The 17,051-nt window shown below is 34.9% G+C and overlaps 1 protein-coding gene across 2 annotated transcripts in view; it reads left to right on the top strand.

The window, feature by feature from the left end:
* The window catches only part of LOC126970284 (protein ELYS), a 69,008-nt gene that overhangs the window by 15,837 nt on the left and 36,120 nt on the right, over positions 1 to 17,051 (top strand). For both annotated transcript variants that reach the window (XM_050816107.1, XM_050816106.1), the window contains exons 9-17: positions 845 to 1,029; positions 1,684 to 1,809; positions 4,080 to 4,171; positions 5,087 to 5,190; positions 9,401 to 9,563; positions 11,129 to 11,254; positions 12,535 to 12,696; positions 14,759 to 14,870; positions 15,014 to 15,341. In XM_050816107.1, the coding sequence (XP_050672064.1) occupies positions 845 to 1,029; positions 1,684 to 1,809; positions 4,080 to 4,171; positions 5,087 to 5,190; positions 9,401 to 9,563; positions 11,129 to 11,254; positions 12,535 to 12,696; positions 14,759 to 14,870; positions 15,014 to 15,341 (1,398 nt within the window). The remainder of the gene's footprint in view (positions 1 to 844; positions 1,030 to 1,683; positions 1,810 to 4,079; positions 4,172 to 5,086; positions 5,191 to 9,400; positions 9,564 to 11,128; positions 11,255 to 12,534; positions 12,697 to 14,758; positions 14,871 to 15,013; positions 15,342 to 17,051) is intronic.

Raw genomic sequence — 17,051 nt, 5'->3', positions numbered from 1 at the left:
ATGCTTAAGAATTGTCACTTATTTTAATGAACTTTTCGTAATGGATCATCCAGTATAGCCTTAGCTTGTAAAATTTCTTACTTATTTAAAAAATATTTGATTGGCGAGGTTGGTCATATGATCAATAATTGATCTGCAGTGTTGACTGATATACAAAAAACAAGCCAAATATTTAATTGTATAATATGCTCTTACAATACCAGCATCTAGATCTTTGTGGACATGACTAGGTAAAGATTAGTGTAAATTTAAGTCTTTACTGCGAACATATCTAGATTTTTTTAATAATAGCCCTGTGTTGCCTCGGGGCAAAAAAGAATAGGGGAGTCCCAGGCCTAATGGTGTCGGTACGAGGTGACTAAGGGCATTTCCTTTGCACATGATGTCGGCTAGATTATGGGTACCACAATGGCGCCTTCTTCTGCCATGAAGCAGTAATATGTAAGCGTTATTGTGTTTTGGTCTGAAGGGCCGTACCTAAAGAAATAACTGGGCAAATGAGATGAGCGCCATCGTTGTGCCCCTCAGAATTTTTAGGATTTTCAAGAATTCTGAGCGGTACTGTATTGTAAATGGCAGCGCGTATCAATTATCATCAGATGAACGTAGTATTCGTCTCATCCCTTATTGTCATAAAAAAAATTAACACACTTTTATAGAGACTAGGAATCGCCCGTAATTTGGGTGCTAGAATAATACTTAAACATATTATATAAAAATATATACATCCAGGACTCGGAAAGACATTCATATTTCCTCTTTATCCTTGATCCATTTAATAAGTCTAAACCTTTTAAAACAAACCACTGTAACAGTAGTTACAAAAGGTCACTTAATTTTTCAGGTTGCGTATGCCTCAACACATCAGAGGCTACCACAATGCACACAGTGGGCATACAGCGGCAGATCATCAGTTCAATAGCAGAGGCAGGTCCATCATGTCTGATGTCTCCTGGGAGGCTGTACACTGCTTGCTTGTCGGCCGGACTCCTGCCTTTGTATCGGGATAATACTGCTGATATGTCTGCTGTAAGTATTTTCAATTACTCACAAATTTACTGGTACTACATGCTATAACAATTTGTGATATTACCTTTTTAGTAACATGTCCTTATATTTAAATGTGTTTAATTTATATTTTTATCAAGCATTTACATATTGTGTTGACCAATAAGAACTTAGCTTTCACATGTCTAGACTCAGAATATCGCTTTCTCGCACACTATATGAATGTAAGTTGTTTTCATAGCAGTGTTCACTTACTCGTACATTCATTAGTCGTACTCTTCTATAAGTAACACTTATCAAATACATTTTTTTATCAGCGAGATGGTTGATATTACAGGTTTGTTCCCTGTAGGCTTTTTTGTAACGGCTTGGCAAAGGCATGTGATTATTTACTAGGCTAAAACCTATTTTTATTCTCATATTCTTAATAAGATTTAACTAAAAAAATACAGCAAAAATACATAATTATTTTTGTAGAAGTCGATATGATAAAACTGCGTATGGGTCACTTCACACCTGATGATTAATGGTGCTGAATCATACGAGCGTTGCCGACCTTTAGGTAGATGTACGCGATAAATTATCCATAAAAAGACAAAAAAATAATTTAGATTACATATCAGGCGTGGACACACCTTATTATTTAAGCTTTCACGTAATAATAATTAATTTCAGGAAGAACAGCGAAAGTTCCTACTGTCAGTGGCGTTGGAAGCACGCTTGTCCCAGTTCCTGAAGAGATGTGCTCAAGAGTGGGCGACCGGGACACATGCTGGTGTTGGATGTTCACTCATGTTTCTGGTATGTGTATCTAAAATGGTATTGTGCAGTTCTCATACCCGCCAAGTACACTTCTAGTTAGCAGAACAGAGGGAGTATATAATACTATATATCCGAATGTCAAATTATAACAAATTTGATTCTATTTATTCAAGTCATTGACTAAACGTCGTCGGATGGCTGAGTCATGGATTCCATTCTTAGCCTCCTCCCTCTTATTCCCAACATACTTTTTTTCATTTCCCGCTGACATACTGTAAGATTTTAGGATATAGATTCGTTATGTCTGTCTGTCAGTCACAGCCACTTTTTTCCAAAACTATAAAAACTATACTTTTGAATCTTGGTAAGTAGATTTATTCTTTGAACCGCATTAATATTTATGCACAAAAATAGAAAAAAAAAATTTTTTTGGGGTTCCCCATATTTATTATTTGAGTTTCAAAGAAACTCAAATTTTTTTTTCATCATACCCATACGTATATGATGTATGTATGGGTAGGTCTTCAAATTCAAATATTTTTATTCAAAATAGGATGTGACATCACTTATTGAAAGTCAAAAACTACCACCCCTTCCAAAAAGAATGCCTCAGACCTGAGAAGAATGGGCGCAACAAACTCAAACTTCAAAAATGATGTTGAGGTTTAAATTATAATTTTTTTTGGAAACTGAATATTTTCCGCGAGAGACACTTAAAAAGTGGTAAAATGTGTGAGTGTCCCCTGTATTTTCTTAAATAAAGACAATGATAAAACAAAAAAAAAATATGTGATGTACATTAACCATGCAAACTTCCACCAAAAATTGGTATGAACGAAATCTATTAATTAGATTTTTTTAAACAAGTATAAATGATGGGAGCTCATTTGATTTTAAGCAAAGATTTTTTGCCTTTTCCATTTAAATAATTTAATATCATTATCCTTATATTATATTACTCTTATATTACTTGCTGCTACGGAACCCTTCATGAGCGAGTCCGACTCATACTTGGCTGCTTTTTCTTTGTGTTGTTGAGTGAGAGCTCAGGTTTTGCAGCCGTTTTTAAAATCTCCATTAGTACACAATACTTTCTCCATCAACAGCCTCCACATTAGTCAATTTCGTTACCCATTTGAATAGAAGGAGAAATTATTGGTCCAAGGTAAACATATCTCTTGACATTCGTATCTCATCGGATTTGATTCCTAGCAGTTAGAAAGATTAGAGAGTACACGAATGTTGCGACCGCTAGATTAGTGTACTTCAGTTATTTTCACAGCATCATGACGTACGGTATTTTAGTATGGGGTCATGCTGCTGACATTGATATAGTGTTTGCTCTGCAAAAGTGAGCTGTTCGTGCTATATATCAGCTTGGTTATAGACAGTCTCTCAAAGAAAAATTTAAAGAAATAAATATTATGACTGTTCATTCTCAGTACATTTATGAAAATTTAATATACGTTCACAAAAATCGTCACCTTTTTGCTCTTAATAGTGATTTTCATTATAATAACACTAGAAATAAGGGATTGCTTGTAACTAATTCTAGTAGGCTTCATAAGATACATAATAGCTTTAAGGGTAAATGTATATACTTCTATAATAAAGTCCCAGCCACTGTTCAGGCATTATCTATAAATAAATTTAAATGTCTTATAAAAATGGCTCCGTCGTAAATACTATTACTCCACTGCTGAATATCTAAATGATCGGACAGCCTGGGACTAGATTGTGATTATTTTATAGCGATAGAAATGATTGTACAATATTGTATATTTTTATTGAAAAGAGCGCAAAAAAAGAATGCTGGGAAAGTTTCTTGCGCCGCTTCTTCTCTCTCAGAGCGCCATTTGTTTCCGAAGCGGTAGTATTATCTAGTAGTTATTAGAAATGACATCAAAAATAATTCTAAAGGTATCAATTTTGAGAAAATAAATGCCTTTTATGTGTTCTGAGTTGGTCATCGAATTCATCTTTTCTAAGTTCATCGTTTGTCCGACATCTTGGCTCATAATTTCGTGTTTTCTGGGATCTTCTATCAGAATAATATATTCAGCATAATATGAGGCCTCCATAAACCTAAGTAATTTGAGTCAATTTCTCTCGAGTAATACTAATATAATATAATAATGTATGCTACACCATGTAGGTTATCTTATTTGTCTTAAATTTCCGTTACTAAGATACTATTGATGGTCCGTTGTGTATGAAGTATATATGTATTGCTTCAGCCAAACAAAAAAGAAGTGAAGACTTGGGATGCTACATCTATAACATGATTTCTATTTTATGAATGATTTCAGGTCGAATGGTGCTGGCGAAGAGCAATAGAATTAAAGGAAAATGCCAAGGACCTAACTGGACCACTGTTCACTTCTGCTGTTATGCCTGACAGGTATTTTTTAGTATATATTAAAAAGTAAAAAAAAATAGAAGGGAAAAATCAAAGGAAAATGGAGGCACGGTCAGAGATCTCTTGATAACTATTTCGTGCTGCTACGTCCAAAGCGAAAATACCATGATGAATGCCAACCTCTGCTGAGGAGAAAGCACATGATGAAGCAGATATAATAATATTGACACACTTTTTACACAAATTATCTTGCCTCAAGTTAAGCATATATAGCCTGTGTTATGGGTTACAAGACAATGATATATTTAATACAATATACTTACTTAAACATACATAAATTCATATAAACATACATATAAGCATACATAAATACATTTAAACATCCATGACTCGGAAACAAACATCCATATTCATCATATAAATGCTTGCACCTACCGGGATTCGAACCCGGGACCTCTAGCTTAGTAGGTAGGATCGCTAACCACTTGGCTATACAGGTCGTCAAAGAATGTCTAATGTCTAATCAAGATGATTGAGACATTAGCTAAGGACCTAAAAACCGATACTTAATATTATACAATTAAATCGAAAATGTGTCGTGTCTGTTTGTTGTATTTAATATTTATATCAATTGCTTCTATTAATATAAATATTTAATTTGTAAATTGTTACTGAGGCTACCAAGGCTTTTAGAATTATCGTTCGTGCACACTGATCTCAGAAAAGGATATCATATTAATACGGGTTTTATTACTAAAACGGTATATGTTATGTCAGAGAATTTTCTCTTTAAGTTATGTCACTTTGGTGGTTGTTTTAAAGAAAAATAAATTCGCATCATTTCTGTAGTAGATACAATTAAGTACCCAATATTACATTTATTCTGCCGACCTAGATGTGATAATCTAACTTAAAATTGTGTGTTTTAGTTCAAATAATGTAATTTTATTGTTATAGAAATGTAATCAGATGTCTCGATCACTGTGTTCAGCAACTTACACAGTTGACGAACCTACTGGACGCCATGCTCACGAAATGCTGCAATCTTGTTGTTCCTGACGGTATGTTTAAAGTAATTAATAAATCAAATCTATATTTCCTACCAAATGGCAAATAATTTGTCAAAGGTGCCCAGGCATTACGTTATACCTTCAAATAAACGCGTACACCTGCGTAAAAGATGGTAACGCCCTGTCATTTCTCTGGTTTTACAAGAGTGTCTGGGCGGCCCTTCATAATAAAACTACACAGATATCTAATATCTTTAAATGAGCAATTCTTATGTTTATATATATATATATATATATATAATTAACCGTTCTATGTAAAGGTTGATCCTGTAAGATATTAAAAGAAATGTTGATCCACCTTTTTGCAGTGTATAATTGGTTCTTTATAAATATAACTGATATACTTTGATCCGAATTTGAAATGGAAGGGTTGTTTGGGGATCTGCATCGGTCGCTTTGCAACATACTTGCCATCAAAAAATACATTAACAAAATGTTTTTGTTGATCCGTAACGGTCGCAAAAATTATACCGACGAGTCAAATGTGCATCCGTTTTATATTCATGCTCATGCGCAATCTTACTAACTAACGTTGATCCGAGGGCATTTGACCTTGAACCCGTCGACGCCCGCGCGGTTTTAATTTTATTGCGGAAAAAAGACACAACTATTGAAAATCTCACTGACGCGATTGATTCTGAAAAATATGTAACATTTGTAAGTTCCATAAAAGAAATGTGTGGCTTTAATGAACAAACAGGCATGGTCAAAATTATAAGCATACCCGCACGTATGCGTCCCGCTGTCTTGGGATGTGTTGAAATACTATACACACAGTCTATTATGCACAATGAATCCACAGCTTATAAGGAAGCATATAAAAAAAAACTAGATGACTTTAAATATTTAATTGAAATCAATTGGGAGTGGGAGATTTTGTTAAACGCTGAGAAAAGTAGAAAACGAAATCACTTAACCAAAGAAAAAGTCATGCTGCTGGACAGTGACATTAATACCGTTATGCAAAAAATCCATAAATTAGAAATTAAATATGCGAGCAGATTGAGAAAAGATAGATGTTTTAAAAATTATGATTTATTGTGCATGGTAACAATAGCTCATATTATAATGTAGGACCGAAAACGATCAGGTGACGTAGCTAAAGCTGAACTTACGTTTTACATCAATAGAAAGAATGAAGAAGTGCCCGAAAAGGTTTTGGAAAGTTTAACAGTAGAGCAGATGAATTGTATTAAAGAATTAGACGTATTTCAGACTCCCGGTAAAAGAACAAGGGGTTGTATTTTGCTAACAAAAATAAAGAGAGAAATCATAGATTTAATAATAGCTTGCCGTGAAGATTTAAAAATTCCAAGCTTCAGCCTATATTTATTTGCAAGACCTGGTACACAAGAACCTTATGAGGGCGGTAAGTGTTTAGATATGATAAAAAAACAGTGTTATTTGAAACGCCCCTAAATGATTACATCCACCGGAATAAGACATCATATTGCTACAATGTCCCAAATTCATTCTTAGCAAAATGATCGTTATACTGAGCAGATCGTTATATTGGCAGGATTTCCAGGTTATAATATATCAGTTCATGCACAAAATTATAGATTGCCTATGCAGGTACTCCAAAAAGCTGTTGTAGGATCTCAACTCTTAGAATATGAAAATACATTAATGGAGAAGAAGGGTCACAGGATAGAAACGATTACATCTCAATCATACCAAGAAACTAAAAACTTTGAGGAAGAAGGCAATAGAAAGCGATCAATCTAACACCTTACTTACAAACCCCAAAATATCTATCAAAATACCAGAAACTACAGTCAATAATAACATGGAAGAAATAGAAATTGGAGACTATAATAAAGTAAACGATAAAAAACAAGACAATCAGTACAACCAAGATCCTAAAAATAAAGACCCCAAAATTAAGCCAAACGGAAGCATGACGGAAACAAAATAGTCAAGTAGTACAAGTGAAAGCGATATTGATGATGATAAACAGATTCAGAAACGAAGTAAAACTTGGCAAACAAAAGTTCAAGCGATAGTGATAGTGATAATCCAATTAAGAAACAAAAAATAATCAGTCATAGAAAGTGGTCGGATGAAGAGATAAAATTAGTCTAAAAATATTTCCAATCATACATAAATAAAAAGATAAATTCAGGCAAAAAGAAATGTATGGAAGTTTTAAATAAAGAACCTATTCTTCAAAATAGGACTTGGATGCAACTTAACACGTATGTTAACAGTATTTATAAGAAAAAGTAAATATATTTTAATGAAGATTCTGTGTGATACAACAAGTTCCTCTTAATATTAATAGTAATTGTATTGAGCTCATGTGATTGATAACAAATGTTTTTTCTACATGTCATCCAAACTCAACTTCGATATAATTCGATAAGATCATTTTTTGCCTTTCAATTATCACTTTAATTAATGTATGTATCCATACTACTTAAACATTATAATAACAATTGAAAATTGTCCTTATATACAACTATATCTAGTATTGGTAGGACTCTTGCGAGGGCCAGTCTGAGGAATGGCCAGACCTTTGTCAGTTAATCAACGGCCAAGCAGTAGCTTATCAACGCTACGGTGTTCCGGGTTGAAGGGCATTGTTTGCGGAGTCATATAACGGGGCTTCAAGGCTCTAGATCTTATATCTCAGGGTACTGAGTGCGATACAATATCACATACTCTGTATGATATTGAGCTGCTGGCATGCATGCAGCTGGGCACGAAGCTTAACATGGGGTAAGCGACAAGCTCGTTTCCTTTCAAATTAAATTTCCTTACCATATATACAGGGTGTCCCAAAGTTATGGGACATGAAGGGAAAGTACCTTAAATATCGAAGATAGGCTATTATACTGAAAGAAGACTTTATGTTATTTTTAAAAGTTAGTACTTCTGCATTCAAAGATTTTCTAAAAATTACTTGCCTCGTCTGGGAACGAACTCTCGAACCGACTTAAATGTAAAAAAAACACACTATGATGCCAATCGAAAGAATGGCCAAAAACTAATAACTCTTCTTAAGTAACATAGTATTTTAAAAGAAAGTAGTCAATTAAGTGGGTATTATTTGTAAATTAATTAATTAAATGCTCAAGAAGAGTTATTAGTTTTTGGCTTTTCTTTCGATTAGCATTATAAAAGTAGGGGTGTTTTTTTTTAAATTTCGGTCGGTTCGATTCCCAGACGAGGCAAGTAATTTTAGGAAAATCTTTGAATGCAGAAGTACTAACTTTTAAAAATAACATAAAGTCTTCTTTCAGTAAAATAGCCTAACTTCGATATTTAAGGTACTTTCCCTTCATGTCCCATAACTTTGGGACACCCTGTATATCATACCAATAAACAAATAACTTCATAAATAAAGAAAAGTTAATCATTAGGTAGTATTGCAATACCTTAGGTATGTCCAGTAGGAGGACTTGCTGGCTTCTGATTGGCCCATTTGAATCGGATCAACAACTATCGGAGTGGATTTGTATATTGGATCAACATTTCGGTTGCGTTTCCTAAACTTCAACGGAGTAAATCGTTGATCCGGCCGGAACCACATATGTATGAAAAATATTATATTGGATCAACAAAAACCACCCGGATCAACATAGGTTTTCGGATCAACAAAGTGCTCGCGATATAGCACGCATGATCAACAATTGACGGATTGATATAACTATATATATATATATATATATATATATATATATATATATATATTATATATTCTGAATCTCGGAAACGGCTCCAACGATTTTCATATAATTTAGTATACAGAGATTTCGGGGACGATAAATCGCTCTACCTAGGTTTCAATTTAAAAAAAATTTAGTTTTATCCGTGTTTTAATAAAAAACAGCTACAATAACTACATTAGAATATAAAAGTAAATTTCGCCACTATATATTCTCAGATGGGACATTGGGTGATCTGGAAAGCAGAACACCCCGGTTCGAATCCAGTCCTGTTAGTGTTTTTCTTTTGTTCAAGTTTTGTACATTCTTAAAAATCCGAGCAAGACTCGGTCTTCCGCATATTAGTGTAAAAATAATAGTTATTATTTACCGAAAATATGCCTGCTTTGAATCCTTGAAGTGTGTTTTTTTCCAAATTGAAAGGTCCACACTAGTGGAATAAGACACAGTAGTATGTCAGATGCGAGGAAAGTAATATCTTCTTAACCTTTGTAAAGCAGGCATGATGGATTGTATTTTATTCTTTACAGCATTGAATGAAATAGAAGAAAAATACAAAGGCATCGGCACCGTATCACTGTACTTTCAAGTGGTGCAGTGGTTTTTGAGAGTGGGATTGCTGCCGGAACGACCGCAGCCGTACACAGCCTTACCGTATCCTGCTGACCAATTATGTGCCATTTATAAAAAACGGTGAGCGTTTATTAAACAAAATATATGATATTAATCTCTTAGATCGAGGAGACACATGTAATGTTAAGAGTAATCACTAAATAATATATACTTGTATCTCTTACCCTCATGTGGGGACCAACTCCACCAGGGTCGAAGAATCCTAGGCTATCTGTGTAGTTCTGGTGAGAATCAAGGGCACCTACTTAAAGGTGTCACAAGAGAGTGTGGGCGGCGGCGATCACTGTCCAAGCCAACCAAAACATATCAACTATATAAAGTGCAAACAGTGCTGAAGGTGCACTGCAGACCTCTCATCTCGTTTATGTAACTGCCAAGCCGTCCTTAACACAGACCACCACAAGACAATTATCCTTCGAAAGAATTGAACTTTCGCTTATTAATATTATTTACCAGTGGGAGGCTCCTTTGCACAGGAAACCGGCTAGATTATGGGTACCACAACGGCGTCTATTTCTGCCGTGAAGCAGTAATGTGTAACCATTACTGTATTTCGGTCTAAAGGGCGCAATAGCTAGTGAAATTACTGGGGAAATGAGACTTTACATCTTATGTCTCAAGGTGACGATCGCAATTGTAGTGCTGCAAATATTTTCGGTTTTCCGAGAAACCTGAGCGGCACTGCATTTTAATGGGTAGGGCGTATCAATTAACATTAGCTGAACATCGTGCTCGTCCCTTATTTTCATAAAAAAAACAGGTTTGACATTAAAAATGTCTTCTGGATTATTTGTTTATTCAGGCAAGCATGTTAGCATAATAGTCCACTTCTGAAGTTTAAGCGATGTGAGCTGAACTCTTGATTTTGTGGGTATACACAAAAATGCTCAATATTTATTTGTCCCTGAAAGAAAGCCAATGAACTGTATACTCACTTGCAATTCAATTCAGACGTAATAAACCGAAACGTTTTAAAAAGATTGATGACTGGTGGTTAAGAGTGAATTACGTTCTACAAGAAAGTCCGAAAAGTGTCGTGGTCAAAGGTCGGTTAGGCTTTACATTACATATCCCGGGTTAAGTCGGAGTATCATTGTACTGTGTGTAGGACTTTGTTCATTATGAGCTTTTGACTACCGGGCGGAAACATTGATTCTGATCTCTACTGCCAACAACTGATGATATTTAAGCAATAAGGTTAGAGAAAATGGCGGGGATTGATCTGTATTAAGCGTGTGGTTATCACGTTAACCGTAGGTTACACTCACTCAGCAAAAATTAAGAGTTTGGTTGGGAGGTGTTAATGAATCCACCATATAGGCCTGACCTTCAGATTTCCACCCGTTTCGGTCTCTTTAGGTAGTATCAGGCTTACCTCGAGAGTGGACTCCCAAAACTACTGGTTGTGTTTTATGATCGGAAGTCTTAAAACCTATACAGCAATGGGGTCCCACGACATAGATGGTAAAAGACATCGAACAACTTTAAAAAAAAATTAAAGAGTTCATATAAAATGTGAAGTAATTGTTCCGCCAACCTTATATATATTCCAAATCATTATAACGTAGCATTACTTAAACAACTGAACTAAAAATATTTTTTGTTTAATATATTCTATGTTACAGTCGCGCCAAGTTGCACCGTATCGAAGGCGAGAACTTTGCCGAGGGCTCGGACCCGACTTGTATGGCCAGCCCATTGCTCTATGTCGACCAACTTATAGTCAACGAGTTTGGTGATGCGGTACAGAAGTATGTACTATCTTTTATTATTAAATTGCTATTTTTGATTATTTTGCATGCATGCCTAAATTTACAACCATAATAATGTGTCACTTATGCTTATATAATATATCTACAACGTTTAAGCGCAAGTGAAACATATTGCTATCAAACAATAATTAAAAATACTAATTGATGTTAATAGTTCTGCAACCAAAATTCTATCCAATTCTATAGTAAGAAAGAATAACGACATAGCTTTTTTTACGTCAATTAATACAATACCACTTCTAAAAACTTCTATATGAGTATTTTAAAAGGATTTCAATGTAAAAATTATAATGTGTGATATTTTTTATTACCATTTAATTTCCAATCTTATTTATAAATTATTCATTTACACAATCTGATATGTGGTGCATTTTTTTATTCAAGTGTCGATTTAAATTGGAAAAAAATTGAGTTAAAAAGTACTCTGATGGATCCAAGTCAGGATTTAATGTTTAGGTAGGTAGTATCAAAGTCGTAATATGGAACATGCCACAAATTACACCATAATACTAAACTGCTTTATGTATACATTGCCGCATTAACTCCGATTGCTTCAATTATTGTTGGTCAATAAGCAGTGCAGATCATTTATCCAGTACATATTTGGTTCGGACAGTGATACTTGACACACGACTAAGGAGAGAAGTGTGCTTACAATTGTCTTTAAGCACACTTTTGCCGTTCCACTATCAGACTGCCAATGATATGTCTTTATATGTACATATATAGAACATCATTGCACATATATATATATATATATTTGAAATTTTTCAATTCAACTTTCAGGTTCATTCCATATGATGCTTCGAATAATTTTTTTTATTGACCTACAACATATTATATTCATAATATACATAATAGCTTTAAGAGTAAATGTTTACACTTTAATAATAAAGTCCCAGCTTCTGTTCAGGAATTATCTATAAAGAAATTTAAATGTTTTATTAAAAAATGGCTCTGTCGAAAAAAATCCTACTACTCCACAGCTGAATATCTAAGTGATCGGACTGCCTGGAACTAGAATATGATTATTTTAAAGCAATAACAATGACAGTATAATGTTGTATATTTTTATTATAAAGAGCGCAAAAAAAGAATGCTGGCAGAGTTTCTCAGAGCGCCATTCGTTTCCGAAGCGGTAGTAGTATCTAGTATATTAGAAATATCATCGAAAAGAATTCTAAAGGAATCAATTTTGAGAAAATAAATACTTTTTTTATAATTGTTTCTTTTATTTTATCTTATTTATAATTACGTAGGATGTGGATAAAGGCTGGTAGCGAATGCGGCGGTCTGTACCCCGCGCCGTCTCTCGGCGCTCTACTGCGGGTGTACTTGATGCTAGACGTCAGCGACAAACACAAACACTCACTGCTGCTCTACTTACTACTTGACTACTCGCTGCTCTATGATGACGTGAGGTCTGTATCCTATGTTCTCTCAATGGTGCACTCATCACCACCAAACAATACCTTCAATTAAATTATATTAATTCAAACCCTATATTGCAAAACATTCAGAGAAGAACAATTTTTCCAGTTACTGTACCTTGAAGTGAGAAACAAACATGTTTTAATAGATAACCTAATTAAAAAGTTTTTTTTTATTAAAAATAAATGACGAGATGAGCAGGACGTTCAGCTGTTCGTAATTGATACGCCTTGCCTAAAATGAAGTGCTGCTCAGGATTCTAGAAAACCACCAAAAATTCTGAGCGCCACCACATTGCGTTCGTCACCTTGAGACATAAGATGTTAATTCTTATTTTCTCAGTAATTTCACTAGCTACGGCGCCCTTCGGACCGAAACACAATAATGCTTACATGTTCGTTGCCGTAATGGCAGAAACAGGCGCCGTTGTTGTACCCATAATCTAGCCGGTATCCTGTGCAAACTCAATAGTAGAAAATCATTTTAAATAAGTTTAAATTAGAAATGGTGTCAGTAACAGTAAAATATATTTTACTGTTACAAACCTCTCGTTAGAGCTATTATTTTGTGCCATTTTAGTATATTTACGATATGACGCCTTCTCCCTATGTTTGGGTTGCAATACTTAGGCACACAAACATACATATAAATGTAGTACGATTGGTTGACATAATGAGGCTATAAATAACGAGTGAACAGGACCCAACAATTCTCACGTATCCAAATATCACGAGGAGAGTTATTCAGGTTAATACCAGCATCTAAATTGCACCAGATCATCATCAGAGACATCTCTTCTTCTCTCCGCTTAATAGAATTCGAAACGAAGCGGAGAGGAGATGTGGAAATAACGAAATCTGAAAAAATTGGTTATCAAAACGCATCTCTTCCGGTTTGGTGGAAACCGGGGCTAACTTTTGTCTCTGTGAAGTTAGTGAAATCAAGTGACGGTTACTGTATTGAATCGATACAAAATAGAGGCCTTCTGGATGACAGCATACTCAAACATTAAATTCCCGGCAATTCATATCTTGACCCAGAGGTACCAGAGTACTGAGGATGTTCATGGGCGGCTAGTTTTCACTTTCCAATTTCCATCACTGCCCTCTTACCCACTTGCCCTGCTTCTTATATAAAAAATTAACAATTCTCTCGCAGACTAACTCCTATTGATTTATGTCTATATTTGATAAAAAAATAAATAAAATAAAAAATTAGATAGTCTGTACGTCTAGAGTCTAGATAGATTATCTTGCTGTTAATCAACCTATAAAAACAGGCCAGGTTTAATACTTTAGTGTGCGTTTGCGTCTTACATTCGCGATTTGTATGACACTTTGTGTTACTGTGCATTGCTCAAAATAGAGGTTAACTCTAAAATTAATTTTTTCGACGTTCAATCTTTATTGGATCTTTTTCGTTTCATCGAGTTTGATTTCAGATGAATGGTGCTAAAGAAGATTTAACTTCAAAAAGGCTATCATTTATATCTCTCGGTTTCAAATACACGAGCATTAATTCTCGTTTATTATGCAAAAGGAAGGTACCGGTCATATTTTGATGTTAAATGATCACTGTAGCGAACACTCTTGCAACACCAGTGGAATTAAAGAAACGTTTCCAGTCTCTGCTACCAGTGGGAGGCTCCTTTGCACAGGATGCCGGCTAGATTATGGGTACCACAACGGCACCTATTTCTGCCGTGAAGCAGTAATATGTCAGCATTCCTGTGTTTCGGTCTGAAGGTCGCCGTAGCTAGTGAAGTGACTGGGCAAATGAGACTTAACATCTTATGTCTCAAGGTGATAAGCGCAATTGTAGTGCCGCTCAGAATTTTTGACTTTTTCAAGAATCCTGAGCGGCACTGCATTTTAATAGCCAGCGCGTATGAATTACCATCAGCTGAACATCCTGCTCGTCTCGTCCTTTATTCTCATAAAAAAAAGCCTTTCAGTAAGATGTTCACGCACAAGGAACTTCTTTCCACTATCTGGTTGATTCATTCATTTAGTGTAATCGTACAATTGTTTTAATATGTTATTATATTCTCAGATATGAACCGGTGATCCGTCGCCTGATGCAGTTCCCGCCCATGTTCGGTCTGAGTACAACAGTGGTGCGAGCGACACAGGCCTTCTGGCATCTGGACCACAGAGATTTTCATGTGAGTTTTAAAAAACAAATTTCGATCGGGCAGCGAACCTCTGTTCTAAACCCAAAGCCAAAATGGATTTGATGTTCTCATTTTATACCCTATGTCTTTTTTTTATCTATAAGAACTTATTGTAACTTATTGCAATCTTACAGTTTGCATTGGATCAACTACAATGCCTTACGGGAAACACACTAACAGAGTGGCAGCACAAGGTGGTGCTGTCCTCGCTGCTGGCACAGAAGAAATCCCAGGCGGCACTTCAGTACCTGCACTTGCGGAAACCACCGCCCACACGCAACAGGAACCGGGACTCGGCAGACCTCTCGGGGACACACGACCAGTGTGAGGACTGGGCTGCCTGCTGCGACCTGTACCTGGCGCGGGGCTTGGTGTTCGAGGCACTCGACGTAGTTCGTACGTGTGTGACCAACGCGCAGGATCTCGACGAGAAGGTGCACGCACTTACTTATTTCTTCAAAGGTGCGTACGCAATGTAAATTAATTATAAAACGACCTGACAAAGACATTTATTTTTATTTATTTATTTATTTAAGATGTACCAACAATAACTCAACTTAATATTAACAATTGATTTGCACTTACATACTAATTCTAGGTTAGTTATTCTAATTAGGTACACTCAACATTTTAATTATGAAAAAAATTAAGTTATTAGTAACTTAGTAATAAATCTTAATTCTAGAAACTATACAATGTTTATATAATTATAAAGTGGTAAGTGTGAAATTACAAAAAATAAAAGTAAGAATTAATAAGTTATTAACAATCTAATACAAACTATTATCTACCATGGTCGTTATTTTTTCTAAAACTTTATTTCTAAATGACTTAAACCTGTCGTATGATCGTTGATATCAGTGAATGTTGTAGACGAGAGATGTGAGAGCCAAGCACATTGTCGGTATCATAGAAATGGCTGGCTTAAAAGAGATGCTATTTCTGCAGCCAAATCCATTGGCCAACCGTACTGTATAGGAACACAAAGTCGGAATGATCCATAACTGTCGAAATCTCGTCTTAGCCCATATAGGCCCCCAAAAAAGTGAACCGCGATAGAACAATAACAATAGGAAATAGTCCAGAATGGCTCATGTGTTATATTGGCTTACACTGCCAATGTAACCAAAATGCAACAGTACAATTACACCACTATTTCGGTAGTGCAATGGTAATGTATCTAAACATATATATATAAGATAATATTATAACTGGTATTCCTAGGCAATGAGATTCGTGCAATTTCTTACCATGCCCAACTGTTGAGGCAAATGATAAAAATGTATTAAAATTTTTGATATTTATGAGGTTCATTATAATTTTTCAATTTGATTCGTTCTATTTAAATTATATATAACATGACACAAATACTTCTTCAATCTTCGCGAGTAGCTTCTTTTTGACGTAACACCCATTTTATTACTGTATAGCCGAGTGGTTAGCGATCCTACCTACTAAGCTAGAGGTCCCAGGTTCGAATCCCGATAGGTGCATGCATTTATATGATGAATATGGATGTTTGTTTCCGAGTCATGGATGTTTAAATGTATTTATGTATGTTTATATGAATTTATGTATGTTTAAGTAAGTATATTGTATTAAATATATCATTGTCTTGTACCCATAACACAGGCTATATATGCTTAACTTGGGGCAAGATAATTTGTGTAAAAAGTGTGTCAGTATTATTATTATTATTATTATTACTATAACTTTGGTAGACAGTTAAAGAGAGATTAATTAAAAATTTAAATAAAACAATTTTAAAGTGTAATATCAATGTGTAACACTCGCGTTAATCAAAGAAAATACTATGAGATTAATTAATTAATTAGACAATTAAATGCTATGACGAAAGCGCCTTATACAACAAAAGGTTACATGAGACACAAGATCTTTGTTAAAAATTTCCCCTTTCATTGCATGAAAAAGGGCTTTTAACATAATGGCTATTTTATTATGTGTTGGATAGTCCTGTAGAGTGCACGCACATGCGTACGTGTTCGAAGTATGGATACCCACTGAGCGGTAGGATGTTTTCTTATCCCAGATTAATTGTAGTGTGAAGCACTGTCTCAGAAAGTAATATAATGACTTTTATAACGGACTACGGATATTTATCTTATTGAGCCTTATTCTAAATGTATCTATTTATTACCATATTTTTATATG

The sequence above is a fragment of the Leptidea sinapis genome, chromosome 20 (assembly GCF_905404315.1).
Source record: "Leptidea sinapis chromosome 20, ilLepSina1.1, whole genome shotgun sequence".
Taxonomy (NCBI): Eukaryota; Metazoa; Arthropoda; class Insecta; order Lepidoptera; family Pieridae; genus Leptidea; species Leptidea sinapis.
Note: the sequence above shows the minus strand (reverse complement) of the source record. Positions and strands in the feature narration are given on the sequence as shown.